Below are 22,713 nucleotides of genomic sequence, written 5' to 3'. Positions count from 1 at the left end.
CCAAAGACGTGCCTTTTTGGACACAGCCCAGCAGCTGTGCCAGGCAGTGGGACTAGAGGAGTCTATGGCATCAGACCAACCTTGGCAGGCAGAGGGCTGTCTGAGGCCCAAGCTTCTCTTCATGGTGGTTGGAACTCACCGACAGCAGTCTCCAGGTCACTGGTCGAACTTCCCTGGGAACGCCTGGCCAGCTCCACTTCCTCAATTCATCTACACACAGAAGACAACCTCTCTGAATCAGGTCCTTCCGCAAGGGCCCAAAACCAACCTTGGCCAGGTGCCTCCTACCACCAAATATGATCACCGCCACCACTAATTGCTAAGACAAGCCAGGAAAGGCTCCTCGCCACAGCCTCCAGCAGCAGGGTGCCAAGGGCACCTACAGCAGCCTCTGGCTCAGAGAAGCTGTGGGTGCATGTGAGGAATCACGGGGTTATCCTGGTCTAGTGCCTCGAGAGGCATGTGTCATAGGTTTTTAAGGCTAGAGTCTGAGGCTGCTGGGGCACCGTGTGCTTTTCAGTTCCTGAGAAACCAAGGCACCCCCCTCAGGCAGCGAAGCACTCAGGCTACCTGTGTTTCTCTGCATTCCCTAGAAGTCAGCAAAACACACACAAGTTTGACAGGACAATTGGTCTTAGATTAATCTTGTGTGCCCTGTCTCTCCTGCAAACGTCATTGTATCCTGGCAACTACCATCGTATCGTTTCCGATAAGTGTATAAAAAGTCTGGTCGCTCATAATAAACGTGTTACAGCTCAGTCTTGCTGCGTTCCCGCCAACCTGACCTGGTCGAGATTCATTTCTCAGGTATCTATCAGGTAGCCGTGGCCCAGTAGGTAAATCTGGTGTGTACGGGTGCACACTTCTGAGAACGCCTGGGGGCGGCAGAAACAGGGCTGGAGCAGACGCCCCACGGTCTGAAGGCCCCATTCACCCTGGCTCCTAATCTCAGAAAACAGACCGCCTAAAAACTGTTCATCGCTACACTGGCACCTGACTAGGAGGAGCTAGAAGTAAAAGAAGTTAAGACAGTAGATGTGAGACCTCTGAGGGCCATAGTCACCGCAGCACCACAGTGCCACCTCGTCCAGGGCCCTGGTGAACGCACCTAGGTCAGTGTTGTGGCTGGAAAGCAGCTGGCGAAACTTTTCCAGGCGCGTTTTCTCCCGGACTGTCATTGGAGGAGCCCCAGAAGCATTCTGGTCTGAGATCCGGGCGACAAGGGGGATGATGGGTCGGAGAGGGAGAGACTGCTGTTTGTGGAGCGGGTTCCTCAGGCACGTGTCACCTGAAGGGATTTGAAAAAGAGGAAGAACTATGCAGGAAGTTAGACGCCCCAGGGTCTGCTCGGGCTGTGCTAAGGTGCCTTCCCCAGGGCAAGGCCTGAGCCTGTGGCCTCCTGAGGCTCCAGTCAGGAACAGTGAGAATGAGGCCCTGCAGGGCTCTACTCCCACACACAGGGACTGCATATGCACCACAGAGGACAGCTGCGGCCAGCTAACCCCAGATGTTGCCCAGATGGTGACTTCTAAGAATGTACATGGTGACACCAAGGAAGATAAAACTCTTTCCATCCTACCCTGGATCTTAAGCTACCTTAGCCTGGTGAGTGTGGTAGCCACCTAGCCTAAAGCTGAGACGTGACCTGCATGCTTAACCTTCTGGCTAGGCACTGGCTGCCCTCAGAGCCAGGCACAGCCTCATGGCATGCAAGAAGCTCTGGCTTCAGGCAGCCCCTTGCTGAGTAGCCATCCTTTGAGCTCCACACTCCTCACCCAAACGAAGCAGCTCTGAATTCTGCTGTTACCGCCATAGCAGTGGGAGCAGCAGGAGCTGGGCTCTGTTCCCCTGTAGATGGTCTAACCCAGCTGGCACTTGCCATGTGGCCATTTGAGCATGTGCTCTCTCACGATCCTATGGCACCTGCTAAGAATTTTTAACTACTTTACAAAAGGACAAAGTCAGCCTGGGAAGTTAAGGAACTGGGGCAGTGGAGGTGACGTCTCGGGGCTGTCTGACTCGAGCACCCTTCAGAATGAATTGCCACAAAGAAGACTGTTCCAGGGACTGTCCTCCTGGGGCTGGGTCACATCCCTCAATACCTGGGCCTTAAAATGAAAATATTAAACACTGAATAGGAACGAGCCAGCATTACAGAAGCTTGTGACAGCTGCCATTAGGCACCTGGCTGGGATGCCTACGGTGACAACTGGGGCCAAGAAAATGCAGAACACACGCAGTAAAGCTTAGGCAGACGGGCATCTCCAGCATCGGCTGTCTCCAGGCTGTGCACACAGAGGGAACTACACACCCCAGCAGGGATCTCGGCAGGGGCCGTCCTGACATTGAGAACCTCATCCGTACGTAGCTTAAGCCACCTGGCCAATCAATGCTGGATGTCCATCTCAGACTGGCACTGTGGGGTCAAGCTGAGCCCTGTCTCAGCAAAGGCACACAATAGGATTTCATGAAGTTCCTACAGCCAAACTGCATGGCCTTGTAAGAGGTCTGACACTGTGAAAGAAACTCAGGGAACCTGACGTAGGACACTCTACGGCTCTGACATCCTCTGTCCTTTATGCCCATGACCTGTGAGCCTTATAACTGTAGCTAGGATAAGGGCACTTCCCTGCCCAGGTGGGGGTAGCCGACTTATATACATAAAACCTTGGAAAGGAACACTAGTGGGCACAGAAAGTACCCAGCATCTAAAACCACCATCGCCCGCAGCAGTAACTGAGGCCAGCTTCCCAAATTAGAAAACCAAAACAAAACCAAACCTGCCGGGCAGGTTGACGTCAAGAGGCCATGACCTGGTCCATCAGCACAAGCTGTTTACATCACAGAAATGGGGAAAGGCCTCCTTAGGTGGGCGGCCATTCCCATGCCTGAGGAGGTGGACCATTTGTGAATTCATTCACTGGCACATTTAAACCTGCCCATGCCCAGAGCACGTGAGATGTGTGGACGCCACTGCAGGGAAGGGACAAGGGGAAAAGTGCAGCAATGAGCGGCAGAGAGGGCAGGGACAGCCAGCGTGCTGGCTGCAGACCTCTGCCCTGAGGGTTTCTGTTTTGAATCATGCCACAGAAGATCTGAGTGGGGGCTTGCGGGGAACCCTTTCCTCTCTGGCTGCACTCTACTGAGAGGTGACAGAGGGACAGGATGGACTCACTGGAGTTTCGGGACAGCTGGGCGTCACTGCTGGACTTTATGACCTTGTAGTTGGCGGGGACGTCTGATGTTGTCGACTGCGACCTTTCCGGTTTTACCCTCAGCTTGCTGTGGTTTTCTAGGACTTGGGCTGCAGTCGCCAAAGCCACTTTCGAGTTCAGAGTCTGGAAAGGAGGTGAGGAGAAGTCCTCCTCCTCATCGTCACCAATGTCCCAGGCGTCACTGGTATTCCGCGCAAACTCGTGGAAACTGGAGGCCTTCTTGTTCTTCAGAGGAACTGAGTTGACTTTCGACCTTTCTTTGATGAAGCTTCAAGAAAGGAGACGGCGTTGCTGAGCAGTGTGACACAGCGGACCACCTTCACTACCATAACTAACAACCCTTGACACACCTGTCCATCTTCAGAGAAAACCACCCCCGGCCACTGCTCACAGGGAGCGGCCCAGACGGATGAGCCGAGAGCCGGCTCAGGAGTAAGGGAGCCAGCCACACTAGGTAGCAGCCCCACGGCCCATCCTGCTCACCTGACCTGCAAGGTTCCAGGTTCTGCCTCAGTCACTGAGCGACTAGGTGGACCACAGCCTGCCTTCCGCCCCTGCCCCAACTCCATGCTGGACACACATATGCAAGAACTAAGCCTCAACCATTAGACTTCACTGAGGTGTCAGCTAGGGTAGCTGTCAGAGTAGGGTGTAAGCTGCTGTTGGGGGGTCGGGCCCCATTAACTGTCCATGCACATGGCTTTAAGTCTCAAAATGAAGAGCCTCCTCTATTTTACTCTACCGGCTTAGAGGGGAAAAAAGTCTGAGCTTGGTGTTTCTCTCCTGAGCCAGTTTTTTTCCCCTCTCTTTTAAAACACAATTAATTTCAGACTTCACAGAGAGAAGCAGCCACATGAGAGTTACAGTATACAACACATGGGAACTGGACCACAAAGGGGTAAAAACATCACTAAAACCTTTTACTCACCACCTTGGCAGCAAGGCAGAGCCACACTAGGCAGCAGAGCCGGCTGTGTCTAGAGTCCCCATTTCTAAGGTATTCTACCAGGGCATCCAGCACCTTTGACCTCCTCAGGCACCTGAACCTATGAGCACATTCCACCACAGATGACAGACAGACAGAAACACACACCACACACACATTTTAAAAATAAAAATGCCTCTCTCGGGCTAGAGAGATGGCTGGGTGGTTGGAGCACCGGCTTGCCCTTGCAGAGGACCCAGGTTCAGTTCCCAGCGCCCACGCGATGCTCACTAGCATCTGTAAATCCACTTCAGGGGCTCTGTTGCCCTCTTCTGGCCTCCTCAGCCACCAAGCACAAAAAAAAAAAAATGAGTGCGCATGGAGGCAAACAACTCATACACATGGGAAAATAAATCTTCAGAAAATGAATCAAAAAAAAAAAAAAAAGAAAAGGAAGGAAGAAAGGAAGAAAGGAAGAAAGAAAGAGAAAGTCCAGGAGGCAGTAAAAAAATCTCAAAAAACACAGTAGGTGACACATTTGCCTGAGACTCAGTGAAAGACACCTTGGAAAGGAGTGGCTGCAGGTCATACTGCGTGGAACAGGACAGAGCTGCCACGTGTACTCCAACAGCACTGCCCTGCTCCACGGCAACAGCTGCTCCGCTTACAGAAGTGCTGTGGTTGATAAAAAGCCCTGCATATTTAGGACAACACGTAGAATTATAGTAGAAAAATGTCTGACAATGGTTAACTGAGTAGGGAATTTAGAGACAGACAAACAAACCAGTCCCTGGCTTCATGTGCGCTGTGCTGTAACTCTGAGGAGGGACCTGCCACACAGCCTCCGTTTAGAAAACAATCCATTTAGAAGCCTGTCATGCCAGCAAGTGGCTGATGGGGCTGCCCAGCAATAACACTAGTTTTATTTGAGCTATAAAAATTATTGCAGGCGACACTGCCACTCATAGTAATAATTTAGCAAGTTGGAGTCAGGCTCCACGGACAGACAGACGGGCTGACTTGGTGTCCTCGTGCAGTTTAGATAATTAGAGGCCAGGAGTGGAAGCTTCCGCAGTGATGGAGATTAAGCACATGGTAACTAATGATGGTAACTAATGATGGTAACTAATGATGGTAACTAATGATGGTAACTAATGATGAAAGCAAGCAAAGCAGAGAAAGCAAGCAAAGCTCCAAACAAAGGTGGTAAGACAAGGGCGATAAATGTTTTACGGCAACAGCCTGGGACTGTGAAACAGCCTGCTGCTGCACTCTCGGAGCCCCATGTTTGAGACTATTAATACCAAGCCAGCACAGAAGTGAGACAGGGAAGCCACTCATCAGAGCTGATGCATCCATATGTGTGAAGCCGACGGATGGGGTGACTCTGTAGGGGGACCAGGGAAACTGTCCTGGGTTTTACATCATTAAGGCGTGAAACATTAAAACACTGCTATTCAAAAGTCTGCCGCTCAGTCTGGGACATGGCCATATTCCTGAAGATCTGCGCTCGACACAGAACCAGGGGAAACTCGGTTGCCGATATTCACAGAAAGGGGAAGGATCTGGATGTGTGGATGGTGGATTTACGTGTTGACTATGAGACTCTCAGGCAATTATAAAACTAGCTGGACGGGCTCTTCCAGCAGCTGGCTCTGGGCGATGGATGCAATCTTTTCTACAGGGACAGACTATGATGCTTAATCCAAGACCATGTTGTCAGGCTGCTGGGTGGACTCCTTTAGCCGCAGGTAAATGCAGTCATTTACCACAGTCCCAAAGATCTCACTGCACATCACATTCAAAGTGAAGCAGGAGGCAGGTAAATAGCTGCTAAAGTGCCTCCTTTATAGAATTCACTCATTTCATTCATTCATTCATTCTGTCTGTCTGTCTCCTTAAAAAAGAGCTCCCATGGGGCTGGAGAGATGCATCTCTAAGAGAAATCACTGCTCTTGCAGACAACCTCAGCTCACCCACAGCTGGCAGCTTGCCACACCCTTTAACTTCAAAGGTCCAGGGGATCCAATACCCTCTTCCTGCCTATGTGGGTACTCACACACATCTGTGGGTGTTTACACATGTGTATGCACTCATGCATGCACTGGAGCACACGCGCGCGTGCGCACACACACAATTAAAAAATAAGATAAAAAAATTTTAAAAGTTTCCACAAAGCCAGGCAGTGGTGGTGCATGCCCATAATCTCAGCCCTTGGAAGTCTGAGGCAGGAAGAATCAAACTGCAAAATCAGCTTCGGCTACATAGCAAGACCGGGTCTCAAGAACAGTCTCCTTTGGGCTGGAGAGATGGCTCAGCGGTTAAGAGCACTGACTGCTCTTCTGAAGGTCCTGAGTTCAAATCCCAGAAACCACATGGTGGCTCACAACTATCTGTAATGAGATCTGACGCCCTCTTCTGAAATGTCTGAAGACAGCTACAGTGTACTTACATATAATAAATAAATAAATCTTTTTTAAAAAAAAGAACAGTTCCTTCATGGACTGGAGAGGTGACTCAGAGGTTAAGAACACTTGCTAGGCCTGGTGATGGTGGTGGACGCCTTTAATTCCAACACTTGGGAGAGGCATGGCAGGAGGATCTCTGTGTTTGAGGCCAGGCTGGTCTACAGAACTAATTCCAGGACAGCCAGGGCTGCACAGAGAAACCCTGTCTTGAGAAAACACTTGCTTTTGTAAAGGAACTGAGTTCAGTACCCAGCACCCACATGGTGGCTCGGAATTGCCTGCGACTCCAGTTCAAGGGCATCCAATGCCCTTGTATGCACCTACATGATGCATACAGTGCATATACATACACTCAGGCAGACACACATACATACAAAATCAATTTTTAAAAAACTGCCCCTTTAGCAAGGCATAGTGATACATGCCTTTTAAATTCCAGCACTCAGCCAGGCAGTGGTGATGCACACCTTTAATCCCTTGGGAGATTTCTGAGTTCGAGGCCAGCCTGGTCTACAGAGTGAGTTCCAGGACAGCCAGGGCTACACAGAGAAGCCCAGTCTCGAGAAAACCAAAAAATAAAAATTCCACCAGTCAGGAGGTAGAAGGAAGTAGGTCTCTGTGAGTTTGAGGCCAGCCTGGTCTACACAGTGAGAATCTGCATAGTGGGAAGTTTCACCCAGGGCAGAGAAGCAGTTAGAAAGGCCAGGGAGGAGACAGTCACTCGGCAAACTAGAAGAGGCAGGTGGGTGACAGGAGAAGGGACGAGGTCTTGACTTACTTTTTTGTGAGCCGAGGATCCAGAGGAGGGTGCTGAGCCCCATACACAGGCTGAATGCTGAAAGCAGGGAGACACAGGTTCAGTGAGGAAGCTCTATGTGCCAGCTTGAGCCTGGTGTGACCCAGAGAAGTCGCCTGCTTCCAGGGATGCCACCTGATCATGTGAAAGACAGTAGCCCACCCTTCAAGAGAGCACTCAAGTGTTTTCCCTGGGGGAGTCCCAGTGCCTCAGCACTGACCAGCAGTCACTCCTGTCTTCATGGACAGCAGTACGGGGCCAGCAAGATGCTTCGGCTGGCAGTGGTGCTTGCTGTCCACGTCCGACGACCATTCCAGCTTGATGAGTGGTGGAAGGTCACAGTCCAGCTAGCCAGGGACAGGCAGCGTGGCAGGACAAGAGACCCCACCTCAGGAAGGGTAGGAGGGAGAAGCACCCTCCCGCCCCCAAGCACTGTTTCCATCCAGAGGAAACCCATGCAAGCAAAGTCTACTAAGATCTGCTTAAATCTATGTTACAATCCTCCCTTCTCATGAAATCAATTCTGCTATCAAAAAATAAATAAAAAGGGGGCTGGAGAGATGGCTCAGAGGTTAAGAGCACTGACTGCCCTTCCTGAGTTCAATTCTCAGCAACCACATGTGACTCACAACCATCTGTAATGGGATCTGATGCCCTCTTCTGGTGTGTCTGAAGACAGCTACAGTGTACTCATATTAATAAAATAAATAAATAAAAATAAATAAAACAAAAGCAAAACCATGTGGCCATCTCCAGGAGGAATGAGAGATGTAGATAACCTAAGGCCCAGTATATTCACTCCCAAATACCTATCTTTAAAAATAAAACTGTTGGCCAGGTATGGTGGCACCATCCTTTAATCCAAGCACTCAGGAGGCAGAGGCGGATGCATCTCTGTGAGTTTAAGGACAGTTTGGTATACATAGAGTTATAAGCAGCCAGAGCTATTCTGGAAAACCCAGTCTCCACACATGCAAAAAAAAAAGCCTCTCTTTCTGTGCATGAGTGTTTGCCTGCATAGATGTCTATGTGCTACTTGTGTACCTGATGCCCAAGGCAGTCAGAAATGGGCACTGGGTCCTCTGGAGTTCCACTTACAGACAGTTAAGAACTGCCATGTAGATGCTGGAAACTGCTGAATCATCTCTCTAGCCCCTTCTCTCCCAAATACCTACCTTAAGAAAAATACAAAGGCACGTGCATCAGGAGGCATACCTAAAACTATTCAAATCATGAGGGTTCTGAATTTCAAAGGAGAAGCCCGCTCAATGTCCCTCTCCCAGGCCTAGTGAAACAAACTGTAACATGTTAACAGCACACAACAGAGCAGTGACCCTAGGGGAGGCCTGTGAGTAACAATGTGAACCATGTCTAAGTAACGGAGAGAACATTGTATCTTTCTGTCTGGAGCCAGAGGCAGGTGGATCTTTGTGAATTTGAGCCCACCCTGTTTTACATAGTGAGTTTGAGACCCTGTCTCAAAACAAGAAATGACTAGCAGAAAGGGCATGGCTCTCTGTGATGGGGAAGGGGTGAGAACAAACAAGCCAGGGGCTTCGGGGAAATAAACGTGGTTGCTCAATTTTACTCTCCATTAAGCCACCACACCACACCACACATTTGTGTTTCATGTGCTTTGCTGTGGTGTAATATGTCACAATCAAAATGATCTAAGGTTGTCAAGAGGACTCAGAGGGTAAAGGCACTTGCTGACAAGTCTGAAGACCTAAGTTCAAGCTCAGGACCCACAAGATGGAAGGAGATGACCATCCCCTCTAATTGTCCTCTGATATCTGCACTTGTATCATGACACACACACATACACACACATACACACACTAAATAATTGTAATTAAAAGAGTTACAAATACAATCACTAGATACATAAATTTTCCAAATTATTAGATTACATACAATGGAGGCTCAGTCTAGTCTATATTGTAAATTTTTTACTATTCAGTTAGTTAGTTAGTTTTGTTTTTTGAGACAGGGTTTCTCTGTGTAGCCCTGGCTGTCCTGGAACTCATTCAGTAGACCAAACTGGCCTCAAACTCCTGTTTCTGCCTCCTGAGTGCTGGGATTAAAGGTGTGCACCACCACAGCCTGGGGAAAACTTAGAAAGAAAGAAAGAAAGAAAGAAAGAAAGAAAGAAAGAAAGAAAGAAAGAAAGAGAGAGAGAGAGAGAGAGAAAAGAAAAGAAAAGAAAAGAAAAGAAAAGAAAAGAAAAGAAAAGAAAAGAATTATTAAATTATTCCAATAAATATAAATGACCTGAACTGAAATGAAAAAAGATCTCTACCAGCCAGGAGCTAGTTAAATAAATTACATGCATCCTGAAGGAAAGAGACTGTTCTGTTCCTGCGGACATGAAATAAATGCCAACTAAACTGTAGAAGGTGTTGTATGAGCCAGTGTGCTCTAGAGCAATGAAACTCAGAGAATTAATCTACATATAAAGAAAGGGATTTATTAGAATGGATCACAGGCTGTGTGGTCTAGCTAGTCCACAATAGCTGTCTACCAACAGAAGGTCCAAGAATCCAGTAGTCGTTCAGTCTGAGAGACTGGATGTTTCAGCTAGTCTTCAGTGTGCACCAGAATCACAAAGAAGTAGGCTCTAGGGCCGGCAAGATGGCTCAGCAGGTAAGAGCACTGACTGTTCTTCCGAAGGTCCTGAGTTCAAATCCCAGCAACCACATTGTGGCTCACAACCATCCATCCTCTTCTGGTGTGTCTGAAGACAGCTATAGTATACTTATTTATAAAATAAATAATAATAAAATAAGTATACTTATTTATATGTACTCATATACATAAAAGAAAATCTTTAAGAAGAAGAGGAAGGGGAGGAAGGGGAGGAGGGGGAGGGGAGGAGGGGGAGGGGGAAGAGATGGTGGCAGCGGCAGGGGCAGCAGCTCTAATGCCAGTGAAGGAAGGGACTTGTCAAAGAGAGCAAGAGCAATCAGGCAAAGCGAAGAAGCTTCCATGTTCTTTACATGGGGGGCCAGCAAAAGGCAAGGCCCAGAGTAGAGGTGGATCTTCCGACCTCACAAATCCAGATTAGAGATAGGTCTTGCCTAATTCTCAACAAAGGAATCTCAAATGGCTGAGAAACACTTGAAATGTTCAACATCCTCAGCCATCAGGGAAATGTAAATCAAAACCACTTTGAGATTCCACCTGTCATAAGGGCTAAGATCAATAACCCAGGGGCTGGTGAGATGGCTCAGTGGGTAAGAGCACCCGACTGCTCTTCCAAAGGTCAGGAGTTCAAATCCCAGCAACCACATGGTGGCTCACAACCATCCGTAACAAGATCTGACTCCCTCTTGAGTGTCTGAAGACAGCTACAGTGTACTTACATATAATCAATAAATAAATCTTTAAAAAAAAAAAAAAATAACCCAAGTGACAGCTCATGCTGGCCAGGCTGTGGAGTAAGGGGGCCCCTCCCCCACCGCTGGTAGGAGTGCAAACTTGTACGGTCACTATGGAAAGCAATGTGCTGGCTCCTCAGTAAACTGTGGACAGATTTACCTCAAGACCCAGCTATACCACTCTGGGCATATGCCCAAAAGATGCCCCATGCTACCACAAGAACACCTGTTCAACTATGTTCATAGCAGCTTTATTCATTTTGTCTTTTTTTTTTCCCAGAGCTGAGGACCGAACCCAGGGCCTTGCGCTTGCTAGGCAAGCGCTCTACCACTGAGCTAAATCCCCAACCCTGCAGCTTTATTCATAATGGCCAAAAACTGAAAATAACCCAGATGTCCATCAATCGAAAAATGGATAAAGAAAATGTGCAATATTTATACAATGGATTATTATGCAGCCGTTAGAAAAAAATGGCATCAAAAGTACAGGTAAAACAGATGAAACTAGGAAAAAGTCATCCTGAGCAAGGCAACTCGGACCCAGAAAGACAAGCATGCTATGTATGCACTCACCTATAAGTGGATGTTAGCTGTTAAGGATAATCACACTACAATCCACACACCCAGAGAGGCTAAGTAACAAGGAGGGCTCCAACGGGAAATACAATAGAGTTTATGGTGGATCGGGGTGAGACTAGGAAGGGTCCAGTGGGGGAGGAAGAGCTCAGGGAGAGATGCCTGGCCTTGAGGGACATTTAGGGGCGCCGTGGAAACTTCCTGGAACCTATGAGAATGACCCTAATGAGGACCCCTAGTAATGGAGGATACGGATCCCAAACTGGTCATCTTCAGTTACCTGGCAAGGCTCCCAGTGGTAGAACTGGGACCCCAACCCAGCCATAAAACCTTCCACCTGTCCTGCCAGCAAGATGTGCTAGGCCATAGTGGCTCAGAGCTGGTGAGAATAGCTAACATGAGGCCCAAGCCACAAAGAGGGAACCCATGCCCAACATTGCCTGGATGGCTAGGAACTAAGCCAAGGGACCCATGGTAGAACCAACATGATGGGCCAAAAGAAAAAAAGTCAATGAAATATTCTGCTATACTCATATATACTCATAGGTCACTGCCTAGCCCACACAGAGAGCCTTCCTCCAGCAGCCGATGGGGGCAGATGCTAACACTCACACCCAAACATCAGCCGGAGCTCACAGAACCCTTCGGAAGAGGGGAGGGGAGGATTGTGGGAGTCAGAGGGATCAAGGACACCAGGAGAACATGGCCCACAGAGTCAACTAAGCAGGGCTCACAGGGGCTCACAGAGACTGAAATGACAGTCACGGAGCCTGCATGGGTCTCTGCTAGGTCATCTGCATACACACTGTGGTTATTAGCTTGGGGTGTTTGCGGGACTCTTAACTGTGGAAGACAGGGTGCCCCTGACTCTTTTACCTGCTCTTGAGACCCTTTTTCTCCTACTGGGTTACCTCATCCAGCCTTGATGTGAGAGTTTGTGCCTGGTCTTATTGCATCTCGTTATGCCGTTCAGTTGACATCACTGGGAGGCCTGCTCTTCTCTGAAGGGAAAAGGAGGAGCAGTGGATCTGGGGGGAGGGGAGTAGTGGGAAAAGTGGAGGGAGGGAAGGCTACAGTTGGGATGTATTATGAGAGAAGAATATTTTTTTTAAAAAAAGAAATATGTCTTCCCACTTCTTCAAAAGATTAAGAAAGAAAAAAAAAAATCAACCAGGTGGTGGTGGCACACACCTTTAATCCCAGCACTTGGGAGGCAGAGGCAAGCAGATTTCTGAGTTTGAGGTCAGCCTGGTCTACAAAGTGAGTTCCAGGACAGCCAGGGATACACACAGAAACTCTGTCTCGAAAAAAACAAAAACAAAAACAACAAAAAAAAACCCAAAAAACCAAAAAACCAGAATGGGTTTGTGTGTGTGTGTGAGTGTGTGTGTGTGAGTGTGTGTGTGTTTGTGAGTGTGTACATATGTACCACATGAGGGCCCTCAGAGACCAGAAGAGAGCATAAGATCTGCTGGAACTAGACTTAGGGATAGCCGCATGGGTGCTGGGAATTGAACTCAGGACCTCTGGAAGAGCAGTCAGCACTCTTAACTGGTGAGCCCCCAAGCTCACCCACCATTTTTGATTCTTATGACAGAGGAAATCCTTAAGATGCTTCCCGAAAAGAATCTAGGCTATCATGTTATTTTTTTAGAGTAGCATATAAGATCTTAGACATCGTTATGGCATTTTCAGACACAGTGTTTCTTTCTGGAGTTCAGGGGGAATCTCCTCACACACGGGTCTGAGTTCTGGACAGCCTGGATGTTTTCAGCTCTAAGAATGTTGACTCCCTAACCTCTGTGGCAGATTACTGATTTGTTCCACAGACCGTCGTCTCAGAGGTTGCTAACCCTGAAAGGCTATTAAAAAAAAACTCGGAGAGCCAGAGGCCACAGCTTGCATTTGAACATTTTCAGAACCTCCCAGGTTCAAGCATTGCACTCTCAGAGCCCTCTCTTAAATGCTACAGGGCAGAAGGGTCCCACCAGGCCAGCTAAGTTAGCTGACTGGATAAAAAAAGTAAGATCTTCAAATCCTCTCTGAGAAAAAGCATACCGAATCATACGGACCAGAGGCCATCAACCACCAAGGAAGAGGCTCTCCCACTCCCAGGAGACGATTTCTCAAAGGCACTGGCACAGGCAGAAAGGCTCTGATAAATGACGGCCCTCGGCCACAGAGGCACCGGAGCCTAAATCGAATTTGTTAGCGTGTTCCTGAACTAGACTATGATATATCTGAACCAGGGACACTTTGTATAATAAATCAGTTTGCTGAACCTCAGTGAAGACAGGTGGTAAGTTATAAAAGGAAGAGAAACCAAGATTATTGCAGGGAACTGACAAAGACAGACTCCAGAGTGAGAGAGCAAAGATGCCCATCTACTGACTTTACAATTCACCTATGAGGACCTGGAGAGCTGGCTCAAGGGTTCAATTCCCAGCAACCACATCCTAGCTCAAAACTCCATTTCCAGAAGATCTGACAATCTTTTCTGTCCCAGACATACACAAAAAAAAAAAATTCAAAAAATTTTAAATAATGTGCCTACGAGCCCAGGCCAGCCAGGCTCCTTGAGACCCACATACTTGGTTCTGGGACAAGCTGGTCAACACTCCACCTCAGAAGAGGCATTTGCCCTGTCGCTGGTTGGGATGGGGTGGTGGTACACATCTGTAATTCTAGAACGTTGCAGGCTGAGGCTAGCCTTGGCTACACAGAGTACACCAGGCCAGCCTAGACTACACTATGAGATTCTACCTAATTGCTCGAAGTGTAAAAGTATTTCACTGCCATTTCCAGGCAGAAAGGAAAGTGCAAAGAAAAGATAGTACACCCCCATGGGTGATGGGCCTGCTCTCTAACACTGCCACATTCCAGCCCGGGAGACATAAATCACTGGGGAGACACTGATGTCTGTCACGGTCCTTCCCTAGCAGCCAGCTACACCCTACGGTACAAGGACCCTTCTGTCCTTTGCCTGTCCATTGCCAGTCTTTACTAGTCTTTTCTTCTCTTTGTTATTCTTGTGCACTGTGTCTACGCATAGATACTATGCCTTATGGCTGGAGGTCAGAGGGCATCTTTCAGGAGACACTCCTTCCACCACAGGTTCTAGGGATCCAATTCAGGCTGTTGGGTCTGGAGGAGCACGTCTCTTACCTACTGAGCACATCACTAGCCCTAACTAATGTCTATGTGTCTCCCTCTTCCTCCTCCTCTTCTTCCTCTTCATCCTCATCCTCTGCACCCTCTTCTTCCTCCTCCCCCTCCCCTTCCTTCTCTGTCTTGTGATGCTGGGGAGATCAAGGGCTTCAGCTCCCAGAAGCAAGCGCCCTGACCCTGAGCTCCAGGCCCAGCCCAGCAGGCTCACTCCACACCTGGCTGTCCTCACTGAGCCACAGGTTTCCACCCAGCTCCACAGCTGCTTTATCTGATCACAAACATGACATATGCTTACTGGAAAAACCGGAAAGCCAGCCGGCTGTTTCTCTTCAGCAGGGGAAGCACCAACGCTGAGCAGATCTTCAGCTTCCAGAAAGCTGTGGCCTCTGGGCTTCCTCGTGGCATGCAGCACCCACCAGCGGGCACTTACCAGCCCGAGTGGGTAAAGTCAGAACTCCACAGGCCTGCTCTCTGCCTCAGCCGACTCCTCTCTGGTACACCTGAAAGCTGCAGACTAACTGCTGCTGCCCAGACAATGCCACACTCACTCTGAAGAGACAGCATGCAGCCAAGGGGCTAGCCTCTGCTAAGTTAGAGAAAACAAGCCCACGGAGAGTATTGCCAGAGGTTTCTTACCCAGTTGCGACACTGGGAAAGCCTTGGTGGGAAAGACCTGGCAGACGCGGAAGCTGAACAAACTCCAGAATAGAACGGCGCGTTTTAAATGTCAAGAACTTTGGCAACAGGACTCCATTCACACGGGGGCTCCACGGAGTCTTCCAGCCCCCGAGGTTGGCTGTTTCAGCAATAATCCAGTACCTTCTATAGTCACTTTATCAGCAAAAACATTTCCAAGCCAAAAATACAACAGACCTGCCCAGGCAAACTCCAGCCATTTTATCAGTCTACTACCAGATTCCTAAAAGCTATGAAAAGGACTGAATGACCTTCATGTACCTGGTGACTTCAGGAACCTCCAGTTTTCAACTTGTTCTTTTCTTTTTTGGCCAGACTGCTTCATCCCAAGCATCTCAATAACAACCTTTTTGTTCTCATCTCATATTGTCCAGTGTCCAGGCTGTTCTTGAACTCCTGATTCTCCTGCCTCCACCGCACAAATGCTAAGATTCCAGACAGTGGGGGCCAGTGCCTCAGCTCCTTCAATACTAATAACCTCAACTTTAATACTGATCATGACTTCCTTGAGTTTTGTTTTGTTTTGAGATTCGTGTAGCACAGGTTATCTCCCAACTCCACATGTAGCTAAGGCTATGCCTGAACTTCTGACCATCCTGCCTCACCCTCCCTCCCAGTGCTGTGATTACAAGCATGCACCACCACTATCCCACGTGGCTTTATGCGGTGCTGGGAACTGAACCCAGCGCTTCTTCACACGTACTACCCAAGTGCTCTACCAACTGAGCCACACCCCAGCCCTCCTAGACTTTAAAAAACAAGCATTTGAGGGCTGCAGAGATGGCTCCGTTCATAAGAGTAATTTTCTTCCCAAGGACCAGGATTCAGATCGCAGCCCCAGGTTCACAACTGTCTCTAACCCCAGAGCCAGATGATCCAACGCCCTCTTCGGGCCTCTAAGGCCCTGCATGCACGTGCCACACATACACTTGTGCAGGCAAAACTCCCATTCACAGAAAATAAAAAAGAAATAACATCTCAGGAAAAATTACTAGCAAGCTTTTTGCTTAAAAACAAGAGAAGGCCTAGCAGCGGGCCCGTTAGCAAGGGTGTGGGGAAGCGAGCAGCTGGCACTGCCATGGTCTCTCCTATGCCCTTTGAGACTCCATGGGCTGCAGAAGCACAGACAGGCAGGGCACAGGGGGCAAGGAGTCCCGAAGTCTACTCTGTGGCCCAGGAAAGTTGCCTTCCCATCTGTCCTCACTTTTCTTATCTACAGGGGTCTTAGCTCAGAGTTCTAAGGTTCGGCAGCTTTGCCATGCTCAGCTGCTCCCCCGTGCCAGTGATCTGCTACTTTCAAAAGGACAACACACAAGAGCCCACCTTCTGCACCAGTCTGCTACTGGAGCCAAGCACGCCTGGCCGATGTGTAAGGTGAGGCTCATTCACAATGGTCCAGACCTCCAGGCCCACTCAGCCCAAGCCTCTTGCTCCTGATGTACGGAAACTGGGTATGGCGGAGCTCAGTGTTCTGTTGTCAGACTTGGTTTATTTTTGTATTACTCTGTGCGTGTGTGTGTGTGTGTGTGTGTGTGTGTGTGTGTTGTGCACGAGCACCTAACAGACATATGGAGGCCAGAAGACACCTTGGGAAGTCAGTTTTCTCCGTCCACTGTGCAAGTCCTGGGGACTGAACTCGGGTCTTCAGGCTTGGCGGTGGGTGCCTTTGCCCACTAGCCTCTTCACCTGGAAGTGGCCCCTCCTCCCTCTCCCAACTCCTCCCAGCCAATGATCTGCAGTCTCAGGGATCTGACAACTGTTCTTCCCTACTCCCTGCCCCAGATCAGCCCTCACTACCATGCTCAGTGTGAATACAGTGGCCACCTAGCTTGCCCCCCAACACCTGTCCTCGCAAAACTCGGGAGGGGGGGTGCGTTGGGGGGTTAGTGCTGCAAGGTCTGGCTGTGTATGACACAGCTGAGAAAGGTATTTGTCCCACTATCTAGCCACCTTCCTGACACTGAGTGGATAAAAGCGGTGGGGGTGTGAATGTCCTATAGCCACTGAAGACAGAGAACCAAGTCACCCACTTTCCCAGGCTGGGCTAGAATGGGTTTTCCTGATGCTGGGACTGACCCTTGACCTCAAGGTCTCAGAGGAGAGTGCTACCACTGAGCTACACCCCCCCACACCCTCTTTTTAGTTTTTTGTTTTGTTTTGTGTTTTGAGATAAGTCATCTAGTTAGAAAGTGTCAGATCTGGAATTTTAACCCAGGCAAGCAGGTTACTGAGCCTGCACTGTGTACATAGGTCTATTTTGTAACAATGATGAATGCTGCCCTATCTGCCTATACATCAATACAGTAGTGACCTAGGCTGGGTGTGCTGGCATAGACCTTTAACCCCAAAGTCCAGAGGCAGAGGCAGTGGATCTCAGTGACTTTTATTGTTTTGGGTTTGGCTTTGTTTTGATTTGATGTCTCTTTTTTCTTTTTTAAAGATTTATTTATTATTATATGTAAGTACACTGTAGCTGTCTTCAGACACTTTTTCTTCTCTCTCTGGCCCCCGTTGCTGATTTGTTTTTCAAGTCAGTGTTTCTCTGTGTAGCTCTGGCTGTCCTGGAGCTTGCACACATAGCCCTTTGTGAACTTTTGTTTGTTTGTTTGTTTTTATTTTTCAAGATAGGATTACTCTGTGTTGCCCTGGCTGCTCTAAAATTCACTCTGTAGACAAGGCTGGCCTCCAACTCACATAGTTCTGTCTGCCTCTGCTCCCCACCCTGCCCCCCAGGGTTGGGATTAAAAGAGTGTTCCACCTTTTTGGCTCTCAGTGAATTTAAGGCCATCCTGGTCTACACAGTGAGTCCCAGGCTAACCAGAATATATCATAAGACACTGTCTAAAAATAAATATTTTTCAGAAATGTCTTGAAATGAGGGGCAGGACAGATGGTTCAGGGGTTAAGAGCACTGGCTGTTCTTGCAGAAGACCTTTGTTCAGTTCTCAGCAGCCACATGGTGGCTCTCGATCATCTACAACTTCAGCTCCAAGGAATCTACTGTCCTCTTCTGACTTCTGCAGGCCCTGACACACATGATCCACTTACATAGCTGCAGACTAACAAAACTTTGGCAGAGAGGGGATGATGGCTCCACAGATGAGAGCACATCACTCTTGAAGAGTACCCAAAAGTTTGGTTCCTGGCACCTACCAGACAGATCACAGCCATTCTGGTTCCAGGGGGATCCAAATTGCTTTTATGTCCTCTGCCACCAATACTGGGTGTACACGTGGTATACATACACGCAGGCAAAATGCTTAACACTTAAAATAAATATATGCTGGCCTGGTGGTGCACGCCTTTGATCCCCGCCCTTAGGAGGCAGTGGCAGAGGGATCTCTCTGAGTTTGACACCAGCCTGGTCTTTCAGTGAGTTTTAGGCAAGCTAAGGAAACTTGGTGAGAACCTATCTCAAAAAACAAACTGCAGGGCAGTGGTGATGACTGCATTTAATCCCAGCACTCAGGAGGCACAGGCAAGCTGATGATCTCTGTGAGTTCAAGGCCAGCCTTGGTCTATGTAGTTGAGTTCCTATACAGCCAGGGCTACATAATGAGACTCTGTCTCAAAACAAACAAAACTTAAAGAATGCTTTGTGTTTTTTTTTCTTTTAAAGATTTATTTATTCGTGTATTTCTTTTTAAAGATTTATTTATTTATTATATGTAAGTACATTGTAGCTGTCTTCAGACACTCCAGAAGAGGGAGTCAGATCTTGTTACGGATGGTTGTGAGCCACCATGTGGTTGCTGGGATTTGAACTCTGGACCTTCGGAAGAGCAGTTGGGTGCTCTAACCCACTGAGCCATCTCACCAGCCCCTATTCGTGTATTTTTATGTAGATGGGTGCTCTATCTGCATGTACACCTGCATGACAGAAGAGGATATCAGCTCCATTATGGATGCTTGCGAACTCCTGGCTGCTGGGAATTGAACTCAGGACCTCTGGAAGAGCAGCCAGTGCTCTTAACCACTGAGCCATCTCTTCCGCCCACTTGGGTTATTTTGGTTTTTTGTTTGTTTTTTGTTTTTTGAACTTAGGCTACTCTAACAAGATCTCTACTTGCTGTCGCTAAAGTCACTCTGTCATGATCAAAGAAACTGAAAGTAACCGGTTACAACTTGGACTTTTCTCACCTTTCAAACTGCAAAGAAGAGAAAAGTAGCTCTCTACATCTCTGAGGACCCAGCACATGCTCGGCCATCTCCACACTCAAAAGAGTTCAGACATCAAAGTTCTGTTCTGGAACCAAAGCACCTTCTATGGGAACCAACACCAGCTTCTCCCCACAGCCCCAAGCTGTCTGGGACTCTCTGCCAAGAGTGTACAGGAGACAACACCGCCCTCACCAGGCAAGGTATGGGTCAGGGTTTATGGATCATGGCAACATTTTTATGCCTCTATAATAAAGGAGACAAATAACTAGCTCTGGGGAGCTGAGACACATCCTTTTAAATGTCTGCTTGCTCTAATAACAAGAGGACAATTAATAATGACTATTTATAGAGCAAGTACAGTGTACTAAATAAACACTGTCCTGGGTTCTTTACAAATAGGGCATTTTGGTTAGCCTTCGGGGAATTCTGAGGGAAGAGTTTTTAGTCCCCACTTCATAGGAAACTGAAGCTTAAATAGATTGTGAGTCCTACAGATCAGAGAATCTGAAGGACGATGTCAATGATGATGACGATGACAATGGTAATGATAATAATAATGATAAATGGTGGTGACCTGGACTCCAAGATTCTTGCCTCTGTGGCTCTATGTTTCAAAATGAAAAAGGAAGCCAGAGATTTGAAGAAACTGAAGAATCCTCCTAGCTAGCAAAAGCAATGCTTTTGGGCCATCAAAAAGGCTCAGCAGATAACGATGCTTGCGGCTAAGCCTGATGACCTGAGTTCAAGCCCTGAGATCCACGGGGTGGAAGCAGAGAACTGACTCCTGTAAATTGTCCTCTGACCTCTACGTGAGCACTGTGGCATACACACACACATACACACACACACACACACACACACACACACACTGATTAAGTAGATGAATAAATATAATTATTTAAAGTGGTACTTTTAAAAAGTTGACTTCCTGTAGGCCAGTAGAAGAAAAAGACAAAAGGCCATTAATACACCACATCTGGCAGTCCAAAGGCACAAAGACCATCCATCGCCCATTGTCCTCACCCCTGCTTCCTGACGTCACCATTTTCCCAATGATCGTTATCTTAGGATATCAAAATGAAATGACCCCTCCAGAGCAAACTCCCAGAGAAGAGCAGTCCACGCAGCTGGAGAGCTCACTCAAGCAGGAAGGAAAAGAAATCTGTGGCAGGAAGCGGAGCTTATCTAAAAACACAGTGTCACTGTTCAATGTGTGAACACCCTAGCCCCACAGCACTTCAACCCAAAGCTAGCTTTGCCTCCCCTGCTATTATATTAGCACACATTGCTAAAACCTGGTCCCTCAACTTTCTCCACGTGTGTAATGACAGCTCAGAAAAGTTACACAGCCAATGCTGACTCTCAGTTTCTCTTTCGCTTGAAGAAGGGGGCGAGGGCTGTGTGTAACTCAGTGGCAGAGTGTCTTCAACAGTGTGAAGAGAGAACGGAAGAGGGGGAGAAAGAGGAGAGGGAGGGGGAGGGGAAGAGAAGGAGGAGAGAGAATGGGAAAGAGGGGAGAGAGAGAGGGAAAGGAGGAAGGGAAGAGTGCGAGGTCACAGGTCAAAGGACTACACCTGAACAAAAAAAGACTTAACAGGAAAATCACTAAGGATAGAACTCATGAGGGCGGTGACCAGACACAAACTCTTAACACCAAGCAGCCTGTGGCTGGCAGAAATCTTAAATTCAGTAGTGAAACACATAGGGCTTTCATTTTTCAGGACATCACCCAAAACAAACGGAACCAGTAAACCAAAAGGCAGCCTGACTGAGAGACAATTGCTCAGTGTCAACATACACTAACAAGAGAAAGAAACACTAAGGGAATAAGTTGCTTGAAAGGTCTGCTCTCCAACAAAACAAGAATAAAAGAACTTAATGCATCCACACTGAAAAATCATCACTTCTCCGGGATGCCAGAAGGAATAACTTATTCTCCACCCTGCGGCCACCCTGTAATAATTTCTCAAAAGAAAGGACCAACTCAAGACAGAGTAAGGTCAGGCTTGAGAATTCCCCCTCCCCTGTCTTGCTCATACCCCTGCAGGCCTGGCCCAGGCTCTCCTATCAGAACCCCTTTGGGAGTCCAAGGGAAGACAGGAATGTGATGATGGGCTGGGAACCAAGGCCATGGGGCCACCAACCCTCATGCAAGCAGCCACCCATGCTGTTGGAGACCCCTAAGGAGTTCTGTAGAAAGTCGGAAGCGGTCTGCAGGTGGCCCTCCACGGCTACGCTGACAATGGCAACTCGCCCAACTCCACTGCCCCTCACACTGGTCCCCTGACACCTCCCAGCTGAGGTTCCCCGCCCCCAGACCCCAGTCTGCACCCCACACCCAAGCTGGCCAGGCTCCTCTGATTGACAGCTGCTCCAGCCTGGGCTACTCCGACACCAGCCCTCCGGCCTCGGGGGTACCCCAAGACGGAGGGATTCAGGGACCAGGATCTGGAAGGCTTTGGGTCCAATCCCCACTCCCCTCAGCGTCCTGGGCTCACCTCCCCGGTAGCTTGGCGCTCCTCTTCCAGAACTGCTTGCTGTTCTCGGCGGCCATCTCTCCGGCCCGGGGGAAGGCCTGGTCGGTGGGTCACGGGGGGGCCCCGCGACAGGCCCCCGGGACCCCGCAATCTGAGGGCCAGCCCAGGCCGCTTCCCCGCCGCCGGTCACCCGCTCCCAGCTCCTGGGGGCGCCATCTTGGATGTGGGCACTCCCCCCGCCCAACACCGTTGCCATTGGTGGGCTGAGCAGGCCGGTGGGCGGATGGACCAATGAGGATCCCGGATCCTGCGGGCCGCTGAAGGCCCGCGGCAACGTCAGGGGCTGGGCACACAGGTGGGCCGGGGAGGCGGGGCTTAGATGGGCAGGAAGGCGGGGCTGAAAGTTCCTACTCCCCGGAGGCAGAGAACCAGGTACTGCGAGGAAGAAGTAGATGGGACTGTTGCCTTTGATGGGCTGAGGTTCTGGGGTTGTCTTGGTGGAGAGGGGTAAGGAGAAACCATAACATTTGTATACATTAGTCTTTAAAGGAAGGCCTCATGTAATAATGAACATTTTTTAATGTCCCTCACCTCAATGGCACCCAGGGTGGTTACCCCCCCACCCCCCCACCCCCGCCTTGTTCCCTTATGGTCCTAGTTTCGCAGAGGACAGTTCCGGCCATACCCCAGTGCGGGTAACTGTTGTATGAGTAGCAGTTGATTTATCAGACTCCCCCTTTCTTCCGCTAACTGAACTTCGTGATGTAATCCCTTCTTCGGGTCTGACTCTTTCTGGTTATGAGGATCCAGATACTGAGAAGTCATGCTTAGGAAATACTAATTTATCCTCCAAG

The 22,713-nt window shown here is 48.8% G+C and overlaps 2 protein-coding genes across 9 annotated transcripts in view; one reads left to right on the top strand and one right to left on the bottom strand.

The window, feature by feature from the left end:
* The window catches only part of Tbc1d22b (TBC1 domain family, member 22B), a 57,128-nt gene extending 35,021 nt beyond the window's left edge, over positions 1 to 22,107 (bottom strand). The window contains exons 1-5 of one of the 2 annotated variants that reach the window (NM_198647.1): positions 21,881 to 22,073; positions 7,387 to 7,443; positions 3,176 to 3,483; positions 1,109 to 1,288; positions 140 to 210 (exon numbers count right to left, since the gene is read on the bottom strand). In NM_198647.1, coding sequence (NP_941049.1) covers positions 140 to 210; positions 1,109 to 1,288; positions 3,176 to 3,483; positions 7,387 to 7,443; positions 21,881 to 21,936 — 672 coding nt within the window. In that variant the 5' untranslated portion in view covers positions 21,937 to 22,073. Of the gene's footprint in view, positions 1 to 139; positions 211 to 1,108; positions 1,289 to 3,175; positions 3,484 to 7,386; positions 7,444 to 21,880 lie in introns of both variants that reach the window. The other variant, XM_006524488.2, reaches the window with a different exon arrangement.
* Tmem217 (transmembrane protein 217) overlaps positions 22,085 to 22,713 on the top strand; it is a 30,648-nt gene continuing 30,019 nt past the window's right edge. For 3 of the 7 annotated variants that reach the window (XM_011246609.3, XM_011246610.3, XM_011246607.3), the window contains exon 1: positions 22,085 to 22,291. The gene's annotated coding sequence lies outside the window, so the exon portion shown is untranslated. Of the gene's footprint in view, positions 22,367 to 22,713 lie in introns of all 7 variants that reach the window. The other 4 variants (NM_001162902.1, NM_001162901.1, XM_011246606.3 and 1 more) reach the window with 3 other exon arrangements.

This window comes from Mus musculus, chromosome 17, assembly GCF_000001635.26.
Source record: "Mus musculus strain C57BL/6J chromosome 17, GRCm38.p6 C57BL/6J".
Lineage (NCBI taxonomy): Eukaryota > Metazoa > Chordata > Mammalia > Rodentia > Muridae > Mus > Mus musculus.
The sequence above is the reverse complement of the archived record's forward strand: the minus strand, read 5'-3'. Positions and strand labels throughout refer to the sequence as shown.